Here is an 18,041-nt window from a genome sequence, read left to right as displayed (position 1 = left end):
TTGCGGAGGAGGTGTGCCCCGATAAGAAAGACGTCTTAAATGCGGTGAGTCTGTCCGCAAGTACAATCACCAGACGAATTGAAGAAATGGGGTATAATGTATATGCCCAGCTGAAGGAAAAAGTGAAAGAATTAGATTTTTTTGCATTAGCGCTGGATGAAAGTAATGACGTGCAGGACACGGCACAGCTGCTCATTTTTCTTCGCGGAGTTAGCTCAAACTTTGAAGTGTCCGAGGAGCTGGCAGCCCTAAAAATTCTCAAAGGTACTACGACAGGGGAGGATATTTTTGGTAAAGTGTGCCAAACGATAGAAGAGTTGGATCTAGACTGGTCTAAGCTGGCCAGCATCACGACTGACGGAGCTCCTAGTATGGTTGGCGCGTCAAGGGGACATAGTTCACACTGATTAGCCTAATACGCATGAGTAAGTAAATAATTTGATTTCAATAGCAATGAATATGAAAAAATGTCATTACGATAGTAATAATGCTCTTTTAATAGGCTATATATCACTTGATATGTATGGTGCATAAATAATAAATTAATCTAGCATTAGGAGGCATAATACTGTAAATCCATTTAAAATCATAATAAAATCTCCACAATAAATCACTCCGGCCCATGCCATTTTCTGTTAGACTACGGCCCTCCATTATAGAAAGGAAAAATGATGTGGCCCTCATAGAAAAAAGTTTGGGGACCCCTGCTGTAAACCATACAAACAGTACTTTCAGGGAAGGTTGAAAGTAAAGCTTCATATCCTCCTTATCTTTTCAAAAGTGAGAAGAGGTCCAAACACTGTTTGTGAGCTGAACTGGTCAACCAAGTAATAATGGTCTGATCACAAAACTCCTACACATTTTTACAATCACCATTTAACTGCTTGCTCAATGGTTTATAAGGTCTGTCTGCCACTCATGGAAGTAGATTTCCATGGCCTTCCTGCTCCTCCAACTACCCAAGTAAACCATCGGGATGATCTTTCTCGGTTGAAACCACTGCACAAAACGCTTCATCTCCAAATAACTGCTGTGCACACTGTAAGGTATACCTGCAACAGATAAGTGTAGGATTGTAGTATTGTTGCTCTCACAAACTTTGACATGGTTGAAAAGCCCATTAAGACAATATTTATGTAATCAATTTTCTGGATACTTTCACACAAAGTACTTCACATAGTAGTACAAGAATATCCAGACCTTCTTGCCACCGACAAAAATTACATTTTAATTTGTTTATATTTACCAACTGTCTCTGGGACAACTTTAGCTTATGCTTCATTAAAGGGGACATGTTTTTTCTATAATAGTCTTATATAACAGCCTGAAGATTTATAATGTTAGTCAAGGTTTCTTGCAACAAAAACAGATTCGTTTACGTGACCATTATTCACCCTCTCTCTGACACTTAGAACTAAACAGGCTATTAAAAGCTGGGCTTCCATCTAAATGTTTAAAAAAATATATAAGCACATTTCTAAAAAATAGACTTAAGAAAATACGAATCGTTGCTCTTTTCCATCCACTACGCATTTTACATTATCTTGAGGATATCGCCTTGTCTTGATGGATCAGCAGAATGGCAGGAGACCCTGAATGGAGTCCTGAATAGGGCCCCAGTAGGGGACTCCATAGTGATGCTGGGTGACTTCAACACGCACGTGGAAAATGACAGGGACACCTGTAAAGGCGTGATTGGGAGGAACGTCCTCCCCGATCTGAACTCGAGTGGATGTTTGTTATTAGACTTATGTGCTAGTCATGGATTATCTATAACAAACACCATGTTTGAACATAAGGAGGCTCATAAGTGTACGTGGTACCAGAGCACCCTAGGCCGAAGGTCGATGATCGATTTTGTAATCGTGTCGTCGGATCTGAGGCCATATGTTTTGGACACTTGGGTGAAGAGAGGGGCAGAGCTGTCAACCGATCACCATCTGGTGGTGAGTTGGGTCAGGGGGTGGGGAAAGACTCTGGACAGACCTGGGAAGCCCAAGCGAGTAGTGCGGGTGAACTGGGAAAGTTTGGAGGAGGTCCCTGTCCATGAGATCTTAAACTCACACCTCCGGCGGAGCTTTTCAGGCATCCCTGCGGAGGTTGGGGATATTGAACCGGAGTGGGCAATGTTCAAAGCTTCCATTGCCGAAGCCGCGGTGGAGAGCTGCGGCCTCAAGGTTTTAGGTGCCGCAAGGGGTGGTAACCCTCGAACACCGTGGTGGACACTGGTGGTCAGGGAAGCCGTCCAACTGAAGAAAGATGCCTTCCGGGATTTGTTGTCCCAGAGGTCTCCAGAGGCAGTTGCAAGGTACCGACAGGCATGAAGGGCTGTGGCCTTGGCCGTGAGGGAGGCAAAGCAGTGGGTGTGGGAAAAGTTTGGAGAAGCCATGGAGAAAGACTTTCGGTCTGCACCAAAATGCTTCTGGAAAACCGTCCGCCACCTTAGGAGGGGGAAACGGGGAACCATCCAAGCTGTATACAGCAAAGATGGGACGCTGTTGACCTCAACCGAGGAGGTTATTGGGCGGTGGAAGGAATACTTTGAAGAACTCCTAAATCCCAACAAGCCCTCTATGCTAGAGGCAGAGCCGGAGGCTGATGGGGGATCAGATTCTATTTCCCTGGGGGAGGTCACTGAGGTAGTCAAACAACTCCGCAGTGGCAAAGCCCTGGGGATTGATGAGATCCGACCAGAAATGCTGAAAGCTTTGGATGTGGAGGGGGTGTCATGGATGACAAGCCTCTTCAGCATTGCGTGGAAATCTGGGACAGTGCCTAGGAAGTGGCAGAACGGGGTGGTGGTTCCCCTCTTCTAAAAGGGGGATCAGAGAGTGTGTGCTACAGGGGTGTCACACTTCTCAGCCTCCCTGGTAAAGTTTACTCCAAGGTGCTGGAGAGGAGGGTTCGGACAATTGTCGACCCTTGGATTGAAGAGGAACAATTCGATCCAGGTTTGGTCCTGGCCGTGGAACGACGGACCAGAGCTTTACTCTCGCAAGGATCCTGGAGGGGGCCTGGGAGTATGCCCATCTGGTCTACATGTGTTTTGTGGATCTGGAGAAGGTGTATGACCGGGTTCCCCGGGAGAGACTGTGGGAGGTGCTGCGGGAGTAGGGGGTGGGGGGGGTCCCTTCTTAGGGTGATCCAATCCCTGTATGTCCAAAGCGAGAGCTGTGTCAGAGTCCTCTACACGAAGTCAAGTTCGTTCCATGTGAAATGGAACTTTTTTACTGAGATTATAATGATGATATTATTATTATTATTATTATTTATATTATTATTACTATTATATAGAGAGTATATATGTAGTGGTAGGATCATGCTTTTTAAACAATAAAAACATTTATTTGGTTGTTTTTCAAAATACCAAAAATGTTTGCCTTTATCAGAAAAAAATATACATTTTGTCCATCCATCCATCCATCTTCAACCGCTTATCAGAAGTCGGGTTGTAGGGGTAGCAGCTCCAGCAGGGGGCCCCAAACTTCCCCATCCCGAGCCACATTAACCAGCTCTGACTGGGGGACCCCGAGGCATTCCCAAGCCAGTGTGGAGATGTAATCTCTCCACCTAATCCTGATTCCTCCTCCCAGCTGGTCGTGCCTGAAACACCTCCCTAGGGAGGCGGCCAGGGGGCATCCTTACCAGATGCCCAAACCACCTCAATTGACTCCTTTCGATGCAAAGGAGCAGCGGCTCTACTCCGAACTCCTCACGGATGACTGAGCTCCTCACCCTATCTCTAAGGGAGAAGCCCGCCACCCTTCTGAGGAACCACACTTCGGCTGCTTGTACTCGCGACCTAGTTCTTTTGGTCATGACACAGCCTTCATGACCATATGTGAGGGTAGGAACAAAAATTGACCGGTAGATCAGAGCTTTGCCTTCCGGCTCAGCTCTCTTTTCGTGACAACGGTGCGATAGAGCGAGTGCAATAAATGTAATGTACTAAATGTGACGTCAAAACCCTGCAGATCACTGTTTGGAGAGATTCGTCATTACCAGCGTTACTAGATTTTCGACACAGGACATCAACCCTCTAGTTTTAAAGTTAGCTACAGAAAAACAGTATAATTTGTTCACACGTCTTTCGAATTGTCAATCAATGGTCAATAAACAAGGTGCAGACGTTCCTCTCATTAGCGACAAACGAAACGAAAAAGTCTTTCAGGATGCGTCTCAGCTTTTGACCACACAGCTGAGACATGGCTACCACCGGACCTACCAACAGTGTAGGAAAAAGTAAAAAAAAAAAAAAAACTTATGTGACAACAAAACAGGAAAATTGGAAGTGGTTCGACCAAATGGACGCTATCTAGACTGGCAAGCAATGAGAGGGAGAGTGCCCTGGACTCAGCCAAGGCTGGAGTCCATGATGGAGAATGGTACGTTTACTCTACTCTGCTTGAAAGCTTCACTTTATTTAGTTGACCAGGTATTGGAAAGCTTGCTTCTAAAACAGCCATGCCAATTTAACTGTTACACTTGTGTAAAATCACAATGCAACAACTGCGTTAAGCAGCACAATGAGCTAGTAGCTAACAGCTAGCAGTCGTGTTATTGTTTATTGTTTTGCGTCATGTTTAAGATGATGTTATGGAAGTAAAGGTGGCGCAACTATAACGATCAGCCTATAATCCCACCCACGTTGAGGCGGCACTAAATAGCAGTGGAAAAGCAAGCTCAGAAAAACACCAAAAGAAAGGTTACACAGAGGCCTGTACTCTGGAGCGGGATCGATTTGGAGGTGGAGGATGGTCTGTGGTGGTGTGTCACAGCATCATCGGATTGAGCTTGTTGTCATTGCAGGCAATCTCAACGCTGTGCGTTACAGGGAAGACATCTTCCTCCCTCATGTGGTACCCTTCCTGCAGGCTCATTCTGACATGACCCTCCAGCATGACAATGCCACCAGCCATACTGATCATTCTGTGAGTGATTTCCTTTATTACAGTAATGTCAGTGTTCTGCCATGACCAGCAAAGAGTCCGGATCTCAATCCCATTGAGCACATCTTGGACCTGTTGGATCGGAGGGTGAGGGCTAGGGACATTTCCCCTAGAAATGTCCATGAACTTGCAAGTGCCTTGGTAGAAGAGTGGGGTAACATCTCACAGCAAGAACTGTCAAATCTGAAGAATTCCATGAGTAGGAGATAAACTGAGTACTTAATACAGCTGGTGGCCACACAAGATACTGACTTTTTACCACCGTGCTGCAGCTCAGTGTCAGGGAATCTTCTTATAGCCTAGGCCATCTTTATGTAGAGCAACAATTCTTTGCCATGAGGTGCCATGTTGAAATTCCAGTGACCAGTTTGAGGGAGTGTGAGAGCGATGACACCAAATTTAACACACCTGCTCCCCATTCACACCTGAGACCTTGTAACACTAAAGAGTCACATGACACCGGGGAGGGAAATGGCTAATTGGGCCCAATTTGGACATTTTCACTTAGGAGTGTACTCACTTTTGTTGCCAGCGGTTTAGACATTAATGGCTGTGTTGAGTTATTTTGAGGGGACAGCAAATTTACACTGTTATACAAGCTGTACACTCGCTACTTTACATTGTAGCAAAGTGTCATTTCTTCAGTGTTGTCACATGAAAAGATATAATCAAATATTTACAAAAATGCGAGGGGTGTACTCACTTTTGTGAGATACTGTATATTCTCAATTAAAATCTTGAGTGATTCTCTGGGTCAAATGACATCTGAAAATTGTTTTAATGCATGACGTGTTGTTCTTTGCCTGAAACGATATTCAGCATTTCTAACAACTCCAGGAAGGGGAGGAAAAATCAAAATAAATATAATAACACTTCACATACAGATATGTTTGAACAAATCAATTTGCTATAATCTTTTCAGTTAGTCAAACAGAATGAGCAAGGCTATGTTTTGTCTACTCTGAAATTCAGTATAAATGGAAAGTGATCCTCTTTAATATGAAAATATGGTGTGACAGATATCAATAAAATATAACATACTGGATTTTCTTGTTATTGGTCCAGGCCTATCATTAGGTAAAATGGAGCAAAGCCAATAAACTGCCATATAACTGTATGTAATAGATGAGAGCAAATGGTGCACATCCATAATGTGTTTTTAAACGTCAATTTTCCATTTTGATTTAAGAGCAGGACAAGTGCTCTAGAAGTCACAAGACAAACCGGTGGGTATTTTTATACTCAAATAAAATCAAAATGCATGATATTTCAGAAACAATACAGTTTGGTGTACAGCCACTTCACTTGATTATGGTTTATGAGTTTTGAATTGGCAATTTAAATCTACTTTTAAAGTGAAATATTGAACTAATTTTAATTCCTGCAAGGACCATCAGATCTACAGTTCTCCAATAAAAATATTAGAAGCACCATAAAGCTACCCATTTTCATAAAAAAAAAAATGTAAGGCCTGGAAATCACCATTTTTAAATTCCCTGAAACTTCCAGATTTTTCATCCTTCAGACTATTACCAAACTTAAACTATTGCAATACAGTAACTGCACTTGAAAACACAAAACACGAGGACTCATCATATGAGAGTAAAACAAATATATTTTTTACACATAGTATACATACAGTACGTACCATAGATACTGATGTTCCTTTGGGTCTGCGGCTGAATGTCTTCCACATTCACAATTAGGTTGAAGGTCCAGCCAGTGGGCTTGAAGGCCACAATCTGGTCATATTTTCTTGAGAACTTATTCAAGTGTGTCTGCAAGTTCTGTGCAGTTAATAATGAATAATTGTGAAAAATGCAAAAACCCAACAGCAATACTTCTGGTCTTGTAAATATTTTGGCTAATTAGGTTGTGTTGTGGCAATCCTCATTTATATTTATAACAAATGAAAATTAGAAGTTTTATGGCAAAAACGTACAGGGTAATCGGTAACACTTTACAATAAGGTTCCATTTATTAACATTAGTTAACAACATTAGTTTTCATGAACAATCATTTTACAGCAGTAATAGATTTTTAAAATCAAAAGTTGTATATGTTAACATTAGTTAATGCACTATGAACTAACAATGAATAATTCTTAACTAACATTAACAAAGATTAGTAAATGCTAAAAAATATATTGTTCATTATTATTTCATGCTACCAAATGCATTAACTAATTTTAAAGAATGGAACCTTATTGTTTCCTGGTAAATACAATTTAAATGGTACCACATTGAAATCACAAAGTCTTCCAACATTTCAATTTACATAATGATTTCATAATGCTGTTGCAGAAGAACACATGGTGCAATCAACAATTAACCTTGCCTAGTAAATCTTCTCCGTCTGGTCATGGGCATTTAAATACATTGCTCGCTCGGAACAGCACCATAATTGCTGTGAATCAACGTCTATATTAGCAGGGGTGAGAAAAGTTGCTTATATTGGTTCAATCTTTATTATCCACAACTTTCTCGTTTGAATTAACTTTTTGTTGGACTCAATCAGTGCAACTGCTGCCAGAACTGCTACGTTGGCACTTGGTCACCGTAATTAGAATTAATGCATTTAGCATAAATGCGCCGTCAAGGAGAATTAAAGATAACACTAAACGCCACATGAATTATAAAATCCAAATCGAATAATCCAAGTAAATATAGCCTTATTGATTGTGTTTAGCATAATCAGCTCTTTTTATTCACTTATGAGCTAAAACAGCGAAGCAGCACCAACAATTGTGGTTGACTTAAAATGCAATTCATACTCTATAACTGATAGAAATGACAAACGAATGGTGGAAGTTTTAATGTAGTGGACTCACTTTGAAATTGAGCTGCATCATAGGAAGCACATGCCACTGAGCTGTCTGCCAGTCTGTAGTGATGCGCTGGCCAATCTGCTCGGACTCCAGGCAGCACATGGTGTTATACTTATCCCTGGACAAACACACCTTAGATCACAACACCTCTGATACAGCTAGGGAAACAGGGGGGACAGGTATACAAAATTTTTATCTATATACAGTGGCCTCAAAAAGTATTCTGACACTTTTGGACACTTAAATTATATGAATTTCATTGTATTGCAAATTATCAAAGTCAAATGGCATCTGCAATCAAATGATACAAGAGCTTTTCTCAGATCCAATTTCATTTTGTAAAACAATTTTTATAATCAATTAAAACCAACTGATGTCAAAATTATTTTAAGTGGATGTATGAAGTCAGTTCTCCTTAAGTTCACACAGATGTATCAGAATCAGAATCAGAATCAGCTTTATTGTCAAGTATGCTTACACATACAAGGAATTTGTCTTGGTGACAGGAGCTTCCTGTCTACAACAATACAATCAATACCAAAAACAGCAGCAAGACATAGGTAATTAAAAACAGAAAAGAACACAAAATAAATAATTATACATATACGTACATACACTCACCTTCATACATACCCACATACACACACGTAGTGCAAATCTAATACAATCTGTTATATAAAGAACAAAAAACTGTATATTATGTACAGAGCAATGTAAGTAATGGCAGAAGTGGATATGTTGGATAATATAAATTAAAATTAAACTGTGTATTGCACATAATTATTGCTCAATGGGGCAATTTAATTGTTCATTAGATGGATGGCCTGAGGGAAAAAACTGTTCCTGTGTCTGACGGTTCTGGTGTTCAGAGCTCTGAAGCGCCGGCCAGAGGGCAACAGTTCAAAAAGGTAGTGGGCTGGGTGAGTGGTGTCCAGAGTGATTTTACCAGCCTTTTTCTTGTAATAGAGTTACTTAAATTAACTATGGACATGTTCCTCTTTTGGCTTAATTTTGAACAACTTTTTCTTGTCATTTCTTGTCATTTTCACTATCATTTAAAATCATGATCATCTGAAAAGTGTACTTATGGTGTCTTTAAAATAGATGCCACTTGGTTTGATATATTGTTTTATAATGGAAAGACATGTTTTTTTTTTAGTGTTTTAATTTGAATTACATGTCTGACGACATATTCAACAGAGTGTTTATGCGAGCGTCACAATTGGAATAAAGTAGGTCAAAACAAATGTGTGCAACAGATTAAAGCTTTGCACAAACCACAAATTTTCTTGTAGAACGGACAGCGTTTGGGCTCCTCGGGACCTCCATCTGTCGCCCTTCGCCTGTTCCATCTCTTCCACCCCACTGCCCATTCTCATCTCCCTCCTTCTGTTTGTGTGGGCTGAGTTGTGGCATCTTCTGCAGTAAGCGAGACACTGGACAACTCAGATGGTGTTTCTTTCTTCCTATGTCATCTACCCTGCCTCTTAGCACCTTCCTCTTGAGCTTCTGAAACCCTCATTCTTCTCGAGCCTTGCTGATCAGTCTCTTTGAGTGGTGCTTGCACTTCCACTTTAACCTTTTTTTCACACAATGGTTTCACACCAAAAACACATCAATGTCTTAGTCAAAGTCCTTCTGAGAGCCATTGAGACTGATTTCTGTGTAGTGGATCGGACTGTCTTAGTGGAAGACAACTCTTGGTTTAAATAAGTTGAGTTCAATTGAAGGTGATTCAAAACCGCTGGTATAAACAGGATTAGATATGCGTCCTGAAGATGCTCTGATACCTAGCTTTGGAGTGACGTAGCTGGGTGTTTGCATCTTTAATGTTTTTACTGTTTATTTCTGTTTGTTGACAAAGACATCCGTGTTGATGTGTTCTATCTGAAACACCAGTGGAACTGGAATTGATCAGGTGATTATCTGGTGCTAACGACTTCTAGGATTTCACACAGGTGTTTAATGAGTCTTAGAGTGGCTTATGTTCCTCGCTTTCAATATCTTTTGATTCATATTGCTCAAGCATGTCCATTAGTAGATCATCAGCTTTATCACTGAACAATTTAATAGAATCATCATCACACTTCACCTCAATTTCTCCTTGTAATACAGTATTGTAAAACATTTAACCTCATTTGTCTGTGTCTGAACAGCGCCATCAACACAATGTGCTTTCACTGGAGTGGAGATCTTCATTCTGGCCTCCTTGGATGAACTCTGGGATTGAGATCCTTTATTTAAAGGAGACCAGCCCTTCTTTTTCTTGATATCCAGTGTTAGGGGAGCAGAGGAGGAGAAGGGCATTAGTCTGGTTGGGAGTTCCTTTCAGTCCATCACCAGGGGATGAACATTGGCTGGATAAAGTGGATAAAAATACAACGCTTTCAACATAGCTCTCTGTACTAGACGTGGGAACAACATCATTAAAAGTAAGATTTCGGGTTCAATGCAAGTTAAGCTCAATCAACAGCATTTGTGGTATAATGTTAATTACCACAAAAAAGATTTTCCTTAAAAAAAAAAGTACAAATTGAGGTTATAGCGAGGCACTTACAATGGAAGTGAATGGGGCCAATTTTTGGAGGATTTAAAGGCACAACTGTGAAGCCTAAAATTTTACATTATAAATTTGGTTAAAACCCATGTATTTAAGCTGTAAAGTTGATTAAATCATAATTTCAAAGGTTGTTTTAGGGTTTACGGTATTACGTCATCATGGCATTGAAGTTGTAAAATTGGACATACCTTTACACAGAAAAGGTAAGCACTTTTATCATACTAAAACATGCATGTTATCTACATCTTGTGGCTATACTTTTGAAAGAGTGAGTTTTTTCAAGTTTAGGGATTATCCCATTTAATTCCATTGTCAGTGCCTCACTAACCCAGATTTTTGCTTTTATTAATGAAAAGGATGGACAAGTTGAATTGTTGTTGTTGTAATCAACATTACATAGTCAATTGAGCTTAACTTGCTTTGAACCTAGAATATTCCTTTTAAATGCGATGCAAAATACTTTTCCTTATTTTAATTATGTTTGTCATCTTTTTGAGTAAAACATTTGTAAATTCCATACTATATTAAAGACTTTTCAGAGAATATGTTAATTCTTTAAGTTAATTTGTTTTACCTCGTGTGTGTGTGTGTGTGTGTGTGTGTGTGTGTGTGTGTGTGTGTGTGTGTGTGTGTGTGTGTGTGTGTGTGTGTGTGTGAAGCATAAATTTACAAAATGTATTATAAAAACAATTTGCCAGGGGGGTAAGAATTTATTTTCAAGATATTCTCTAAAAACAATTATTAATATATTATCCAATTTTGGTATCAAGTTAAATGTTGCAATATTGTTTTAAGGACGTTATGATATTTTAAAGAGAAAACAATAAAAAAAAAATTACTAACAATATGATTTTTGCAGCATATTAAATGCTTCTCAATCCAGCTTCATTCCTCATTCATTCAGCATTTACCAGAAGCTTTTATCCAAAGCGACTTACAGTGCACTTATTACAGAGACAATCCCCCTGGAGCAACCTGGGGTTAAGTGCCTTGCTCAAGGGCCCAACAGTGGCATCTTGGTGGTGCTGGGGCTTGAACCCCCGACCTTCCGGTCAGTAACCCTGAGCCTCAACCACTGAGCCACCACTGCGCCAAATGTGCAAAGCAGGCAGAACCTCCAGGAGATGAACAGGGAAACGCTGATCTACATGGATTAGGAAAAACAAAGAATCAAGCACATTACATTTACAGTCTTCGCCAGGGGTATCTAAGCAATCTGCTACATGCAGTTGAGACTGAACCACCAAGGTGGAAAATGGCATTTGACAGACAGGACACTTCTGACTGAGGCTCTTTATACTGGACACCTTGAGCAGGTGCCATGAAGCACGTCTGAACTCCCACTCTCGTGACCATTATGTCTATTGTGATCTAAATCGTATTGTGATTTAGCACTGTTAACAATCAGGGTTTATTGTATTTTATTTTATTTTTTGACTGATGCCTCAAATTTGGCCGGCTCATGTTCGCTGGCTATCTGTGATTTACTGCTTCGTTTGGTCTTCTCAAAGAGGTTTGTAGTCACAAATGGCACACTCAGAGCCGCTGTGTGACATGTGTAAACAATAATCTATTCTTTGTTTTGAATGCAGCTGTTTTGTAACATTCCCTTAAAAGTTTAAATCCCACAAAAGGAGCACAGAGAAAAGCGTATCATCCGTAAAAACCACCCCGAAAGCTGATCTAATTCACTAAAACGCATTACGTCGTGGTATTTTAACAAAACCGTTCGTATTAATACGGAAAGTAAGACCGACGATTTTTTTATCTGCATTACACACTTACACCAACCTTAAAAGCACTTAAATTCACATTGAAGTTGGCATGTCCCTACTGAGATTCCTTTTAGGACATTCCACAAGACACGATACCTTTTTTGCTTTTACATTTTAATTAATGCATATTTTATTATTGTGCATTTTACCAATCAGTAAACTACTCTCGCATATACATTTTAACTTTTGTTTTTGACGAATGTGCCAGTGTAAATGTGAAGGTTCGTTCTATCTATGAGAGTCATGGCGTCGTACAGTAAGCTGACAGATCTGTTTTCCATTCAGAGCCAACTAGACTGCGCTTTAGAGGACGCGACGACTCAAGAAGAGAAGGAGAATCTCGTACATCAGTATTTGAACAAAATAGACGAGAACGAGGATTTAAATATCCCGGATTTTGAAGAGGGTACTAGTGTAAACGTACTCAATAGCGTGTATATAGAGAGTTCATCTAATTTCTAGGAGTGGCTTTGAAACTTAAGAACAATCTATAATCAATTACAAGACTTTAGATGAAGGACTGAAATTATGGAACATGTCAGTGTGTGAAAGCAACTAGAAAGTGCTGTTGTCAGTTCTATGAAATTGTTTTGCAATAACAGTGAATGTTATAGTTGTATTATGTAGCCTAACCTTTATTCTTATAAAAACCCCACCTTTTGTTTAATCGCTTGGTTTTGTATAAGTGTAACCCTTTGTTATCGTTACTCTGTAGGACTGGAATGGCTGAATACAGATGGGCCCCTGTCGCTCAGGAAGGAGCTGTCTGGCAAAGTGGTGGTGCTTGACTTCTTCACCTACTGCTGTATAAACTGCATGCACCTACTTCCTGATCTACACCAGTTGGAGCAGAGTTACACCATAGAAGGTACATGCACAGTTACACACAAAGCTGATAAGCATAGTTACTCATACTCTTTCTTGGGCTTAATTGTAATTTTAAATAGCCTCGATTTAACTACAAATGAAAGACTCAAGTTTGTTTACCAGTATTATCCTCCACATACTAAAATATGAAGTAGCTGCCAATTAAAAAATTACCAATAATATTCTTTATTACTAATGTTCATCACTGTTTACTACATCTTAAGATATGAAGCTGCACTTAGTAGCCAGCTGACTCCTGCCTGTTGATTTTAACCCTTAAAGTGTCATGAAACCCCACTAGTTCATCACCAGTCCTTCACGCCAGAGATTTGAAGTGATAGTTCACCCAAAAATGAAAATCTCATAATTTACTCACCCTCATGCCATCCTAGATGTGTATGACTTTCTTTCTTAACACAAACATTTTTAGAAGAATATCTCCGTGCTGAGTGACGAGTGAATGGTGGTCAGAACTCGGAAGGTCCAAAACGCCTATAAAGGCTTTCAGAATTTCTTCAAAGCCATATGATGGATGAGAAAACATAAATATTTTATTCCTTTTTTACTTTAAATGTCCACTTTCTCTTTCTCTTTGACTTTCACATTCTTTTTTCTTTTGTTTTTGGCAATTTGTATTCTTTTTGCATATTTACTTCAAATCAAATCACTTTATTTGGGAAGGGAGGAGAATTTATAGTAAAAAAGGACTTAATTGTTGATCTGTTTCCCAACCGCACCTACCATAATGTGTTAACATGACTAGTGTGGTAAAATCGCTTGCTAATCTTGTTTGTGTAATTCAACTCTGTTGTCTTGACAACGGAGTGCTGGAAAGCCCTGTAAGCCTAAATCCCAGAAACTTTTGCATGATTTAAAGGAAACCAAAAAGAGTTGACATGGCTTTGAGTTATAATTATTGTCTTCTGTTTTCGAACAAGCCATCGTGTTATCTGACCATGACCAGACGTACGGAGAAGACAAGGTGGCATATGTGTGTCCCTAAACAAAACAGGAGTTTTGGTGACAGGAGCTTCCAGTGCACAACAATACAAAAACAGCAGGAAGACATAGATAATAATAATATAAAAATAATTATACACATGCGTAGTGCAAATCTGTTATGTACGGTGCAAATATATATATATATATATATATATATATATATATATATATATATATATATATATATATATATATAATTTTTATTTGTTTTATTTCCCCAGAGGAATGAAATGGCAGAAGAGGTTGGATGTGTTGGATAAATATGAAAAAGACTGAACGGTGTATAGTTTCTTTTTTTTTTTCTCATATTTTGTCTCTCATATCTGGGCCAGGAAACTCTGTCATATCTGCGTGTAATAAGGGAGTTGTAATCAAATATTGAAATGCCAATCATGAATGCGTTTGTTTCATTTTCCGGTGCAACAGTGCATTATGTGAGCACTCCAATGAACTGAGGCCATCACCAACCCACACAGCTGAGTCAGACCATTTAGAGCAGCTCCTGAAGAGCTTGTGATTGATTGTTCCCCTTAACAATAAACACAATGAGTGCTATAATTGTTTCCAGTGATGAGCAACCTGTACATATCTATTTACATCTCAAATTTGTTTCGGAGTTTCATGAACCTTTAAAGACCCCATGAAAGGGCTTGACAAGCTTAGTTTTCTTTCCTGTATTGATACATTTCATATTGAAAGAATAATAGAAGGGCTGATTCTATTTATATTTTTTGTTTGTTTTTTAAGGTGGCCAACTGCAATTAACCATTATTTGCTGCTTGATTTTTCTAGTCAGAGATAGATGGTATTAAGGGGAGGGATATTCTTACTCTAGAGACAATTTGATTGGACAAAACTTGTAAACGCCCATGAGTGCAAGATGAGTCATCAATATTTTCAGTCAGTTTTCCCAAAAGAGGGAGTGTACATTTTAAATGCATTTATCTGCTAAAAATATGGTTAATTTAGTCAACATTTATGAACCCCACAGGGATCATACCCAGTGTTCACTAGGGTAAAACATAGAGCCTCTTGTGCTTGTAACAGTTTTCTTCTGGTTGAGCAACACTTTCCCATTATCATTTAACTGCAGCAGATATGGAGCTTTAAATATCCACAGACCATGTCTAGGTTTGGAAGTTTCACACAGATACACCATTATGCTGCTGTAAAGCTTATAGCAACTGTGCGTACAGTACTATCAGCTCCAGCTGTTAGAAGCCCATCGGTAGTCACTTCTGTGGGAGCATCCGGGGAAACTGGCCAGGCAGCTGTCAGCCCATTCACTGGCATATCTGGCACATTCACACATACCTCATCTCTGACACTTATTGGTACATTCTGTTACTGGACAGGAGCAGAACATGCCTCCCCACCCCGCTTCCCTATGTTTCATAAAAGCAGGTTTATGATATCAAGGTCTCCTGCAGTTTATGGGGTCACAGAGCATATTTTTCTTATCATGCAGAAACTTTGGGTCTCATTCACTAATAATGGTGTACAAGTGTTTCTACACATACGTGCGGAAAAGGATCTCACACTAAATTTCCACCAGATTCACAATAGCTGTAATGGTGTTCTTTCCATTCATTCTAATGTTGACAAATCTGGATTATTCCAAATGAGGGAGGGATTGTCTGCCCACACTTAGTTATTAGCATAATATGAGCCCAAACTTTCTCCATATGTAACCACATTCTTTTATATTGGCTTATACTTCACTTGATCAGGGTTATGAAGAATCTATTAGAGGTAGAGAACCGGCTTGACAATATAAATAATACTTTAATATAAATCTCAACCAAAAAGACAAACACACACAGATGTCGGACAGCTGTCTGCAAATCACTATCTCTCTCTCTCTCTCTCTCTGTCGCACTGCCGTCTTTCCCTTATCCCTCTCGAGGGCTAATTAGCCAGATTAGGGGCTGGGTGTGCAGAATCACGACCCGCCCTCCACCCTGCCACAAACCTCTTCTAAAGTCTCACTGTAGATATTCAAGTTTTAAAGGATTAATTTTCTTTTGATTGTTGATTCAGCAACTAACTAATTTCACACAAGACAGTCATCGACTGTCGCCTTCTGGCATCACCAGAAATTATCACTGAACGAATCATTAAATGGATCTGAATGAATTTTGGTGAACGTTGTCAAAACGATCGAGCCACTTGGAAACATTTAAATCCTAAATTGTGCGCATGCACAATTGTCATTTATTGTATTTTATAAAATAATTTATTCAGGACCAGCTTGTGCTCAGTCTTTTATTGTCATGTGTGAAACAGAAGCAAGTACTCCACAATATTCCCTTTATTTTTGTAGCTAATTTTGGCAAATTTAGCAATTTGCAATACTTTAATTTTTTTAAATATTAAAAATATCAATTATGTACATATTAATATAATACTTATGTATTAATGTGTACTGTAATATATTAATACTGCACTGTAAGGTTTGGGACTTTGCGATTCTCCTACTGACAGCTGTGTGGCACAATTTTAAAATAACTGCTAAGCCCCTGATTTTGATTTGTAATCAAGTGTATTAAATTAAAGCGAGGGCATGCAAAGAAGACTATGAAAATGACTCTCCGACAGCTCATTCATCGACCTCCCTGAAGTTGGCATAATAATTATTAACCCTGAATAATGAACTTATATAAACTATGTACAGCTTTGCTCAGCAATGTCACATATAGCTTATAAATAAATCATCATTTGCAGCACAAACACGAACAATTTTTGTAGTTGAATTTGTAGTTTGATGGTGTGCTAGATTAAATCTTTGCCAAAAAATGAAGCACAAACGATGAAGACAGTTGAGTGATTGACATGGTGTAATACGATTTCACGGCTACCAAAAACGATCTTGCTAAATACAAAGAAAGCAATACTTTATGATGTTTCTTTTAACAGCACAAATCAAGCACAAACGAACGACACCGGTTCAGAGCAATTCAGACCACAAAGGGTGGAGAGTGACGTCATGCTCCCAAATACAAGCTGTTCATTTTAAGGAAGGGAAGTAGATACAAGATAAATTTTAACAGCACAAATCGAGCACAAACTAACATCACCAGATTAGAGCAATTTGAACCACATGGGGTGGAAAGTGATGTGACGGCCAATAAAATCATGTCTAATTTCTCAAACACTAAACCAGCACAAACATTCATTTTTGCGGCACAAATGTATGGTAATGGTAAATAGGTCATTATTTCATTATATGGGGTGCCAACTTCACAGAACACATACATTGTATCTCCAACTTCATATTTTGTGATTAATAATAAAATGTATTCCTCATTAAATCTCATCTAGTGAAATATAAACCCTTCATCTACTCTGTACAATTTTTGTGAGCAGAATAGCATCTCGGAATGCACAACTTGTCGAACCTTGAGGAGGGTGAGCTACAAAAGCAGAAGACTATGATGGGCACATTATTAGGACCATAGTGTTCCAAATAAAGTGCCCGTGAGTGCTTTTTCTGATTTAAAATCTATCGTCCGATCTATCTGTTATTGGCCTTTTCCACCACCTTGGTTATTGGTGTCAGCAAAATCTGTTGACCTCCTAGAATATTTCTCGGATTGAGATTAAATGCACATTATCTTTGTTACTCTGAAATAAGACTTGTAATGTCACTTTATAATTCAATTTCATATGTAGTAAAAAAGAAAATTTGTGTCCATTAGGAGCGTACACTTTTTGTGTACACATGGGTTTCTAAATTTTATCCTAAATTTAGAAAAATTAAAGTTCTTATTGATGAATTATGGTTTTTACATGAATTATTCATTCATGTTTGACACCCTTTTATTTTACTCTTGACGTTCAACCGTAAGATACTAAATTGTTTGTTTTCTTACTAAATACTCAACTCCCTCATACATCTCATCATAAATTCAGGGGAAACCATGTGTTTATTTTTTTATTTTTTACTCTTGGTATGAAAAAAAAACAGATTGGGAGACATACCACAGAGAATTAATGTCACGTTGATCATCATTTTTCGACCATGCCATCCAGGTGTGTTTCAGATTCATTTATAGGCAAAT

At 38.9% G+C, this 18,041-nt stretch overlaps 2 protein-coding genes across 2 annotated transcripts in view; one reads left to right on the top strand and one right to left on the bottom strand.

Moving 5' to 3' along the window:
• Nucleotides 1-888: 888 nt before the first annotated feature.
• Nucleotides 889-11,692, bottom strand: dclre1a (DNA cross-link repair 1A (PSO2 homolog, S. cerevisiae)). The gene is given in 8 exon segments (XM_052102668.1): nt 889-1,052; nt 6,598-6,736; nt 7,780-7,934; nt 9,256-9,355; nt 9,671-9,903; nt 9,906-10,051; nt 10,053-10,181; nt 11,622-11,692. Coding segments are annotated over 8 exon segments (1,137 nt in total).
• A 658-nt stretch (nt 11,693-12,350) lies between these two features.
• nhlrc2 (NHL repeat containing 2) overlaps nt 12,351-18,041 on the top strand; it is a 28,850-nt gene continuing 23,159 nt past the window's right edge. Inside the window, exons 1-2 of the mRNA XM_052103135.1 lie at nt 12,351-12,517; nt 12,827-12,979. Coding sequence (XP_051959095.1) covers nt 12,355-12,517; nt 12,827-12,979 — 316 coding nt within the window. The 5' untranslated portion in view covers nt 12,351-12,354. The remainder of the gene's footprint in view (nt 12,518-12,826; nt 12,980-18,041) is intronic.

The sequence above is a fragment of the Xyrauchen texanus genome, chromosome 33, assembly GCF_025860055.1.
Source record: "Xyrauchen texanus isolate HMW12.3.18 chromosome 33, RBS_HiC_50CHRs, whole genome shotgun sequence".
NCBI lineage: Eukaryota > Metazoa > Chordata > Actinopteri > Cypriniformes > Catostomidae > Xyrauchen > Xyrauchen texanus.
The sequence above is the reverse complement of the archived record's forward strand: the minus strand, read 5'-3'. Positions and strand labels throughout refer to the sequence as shown.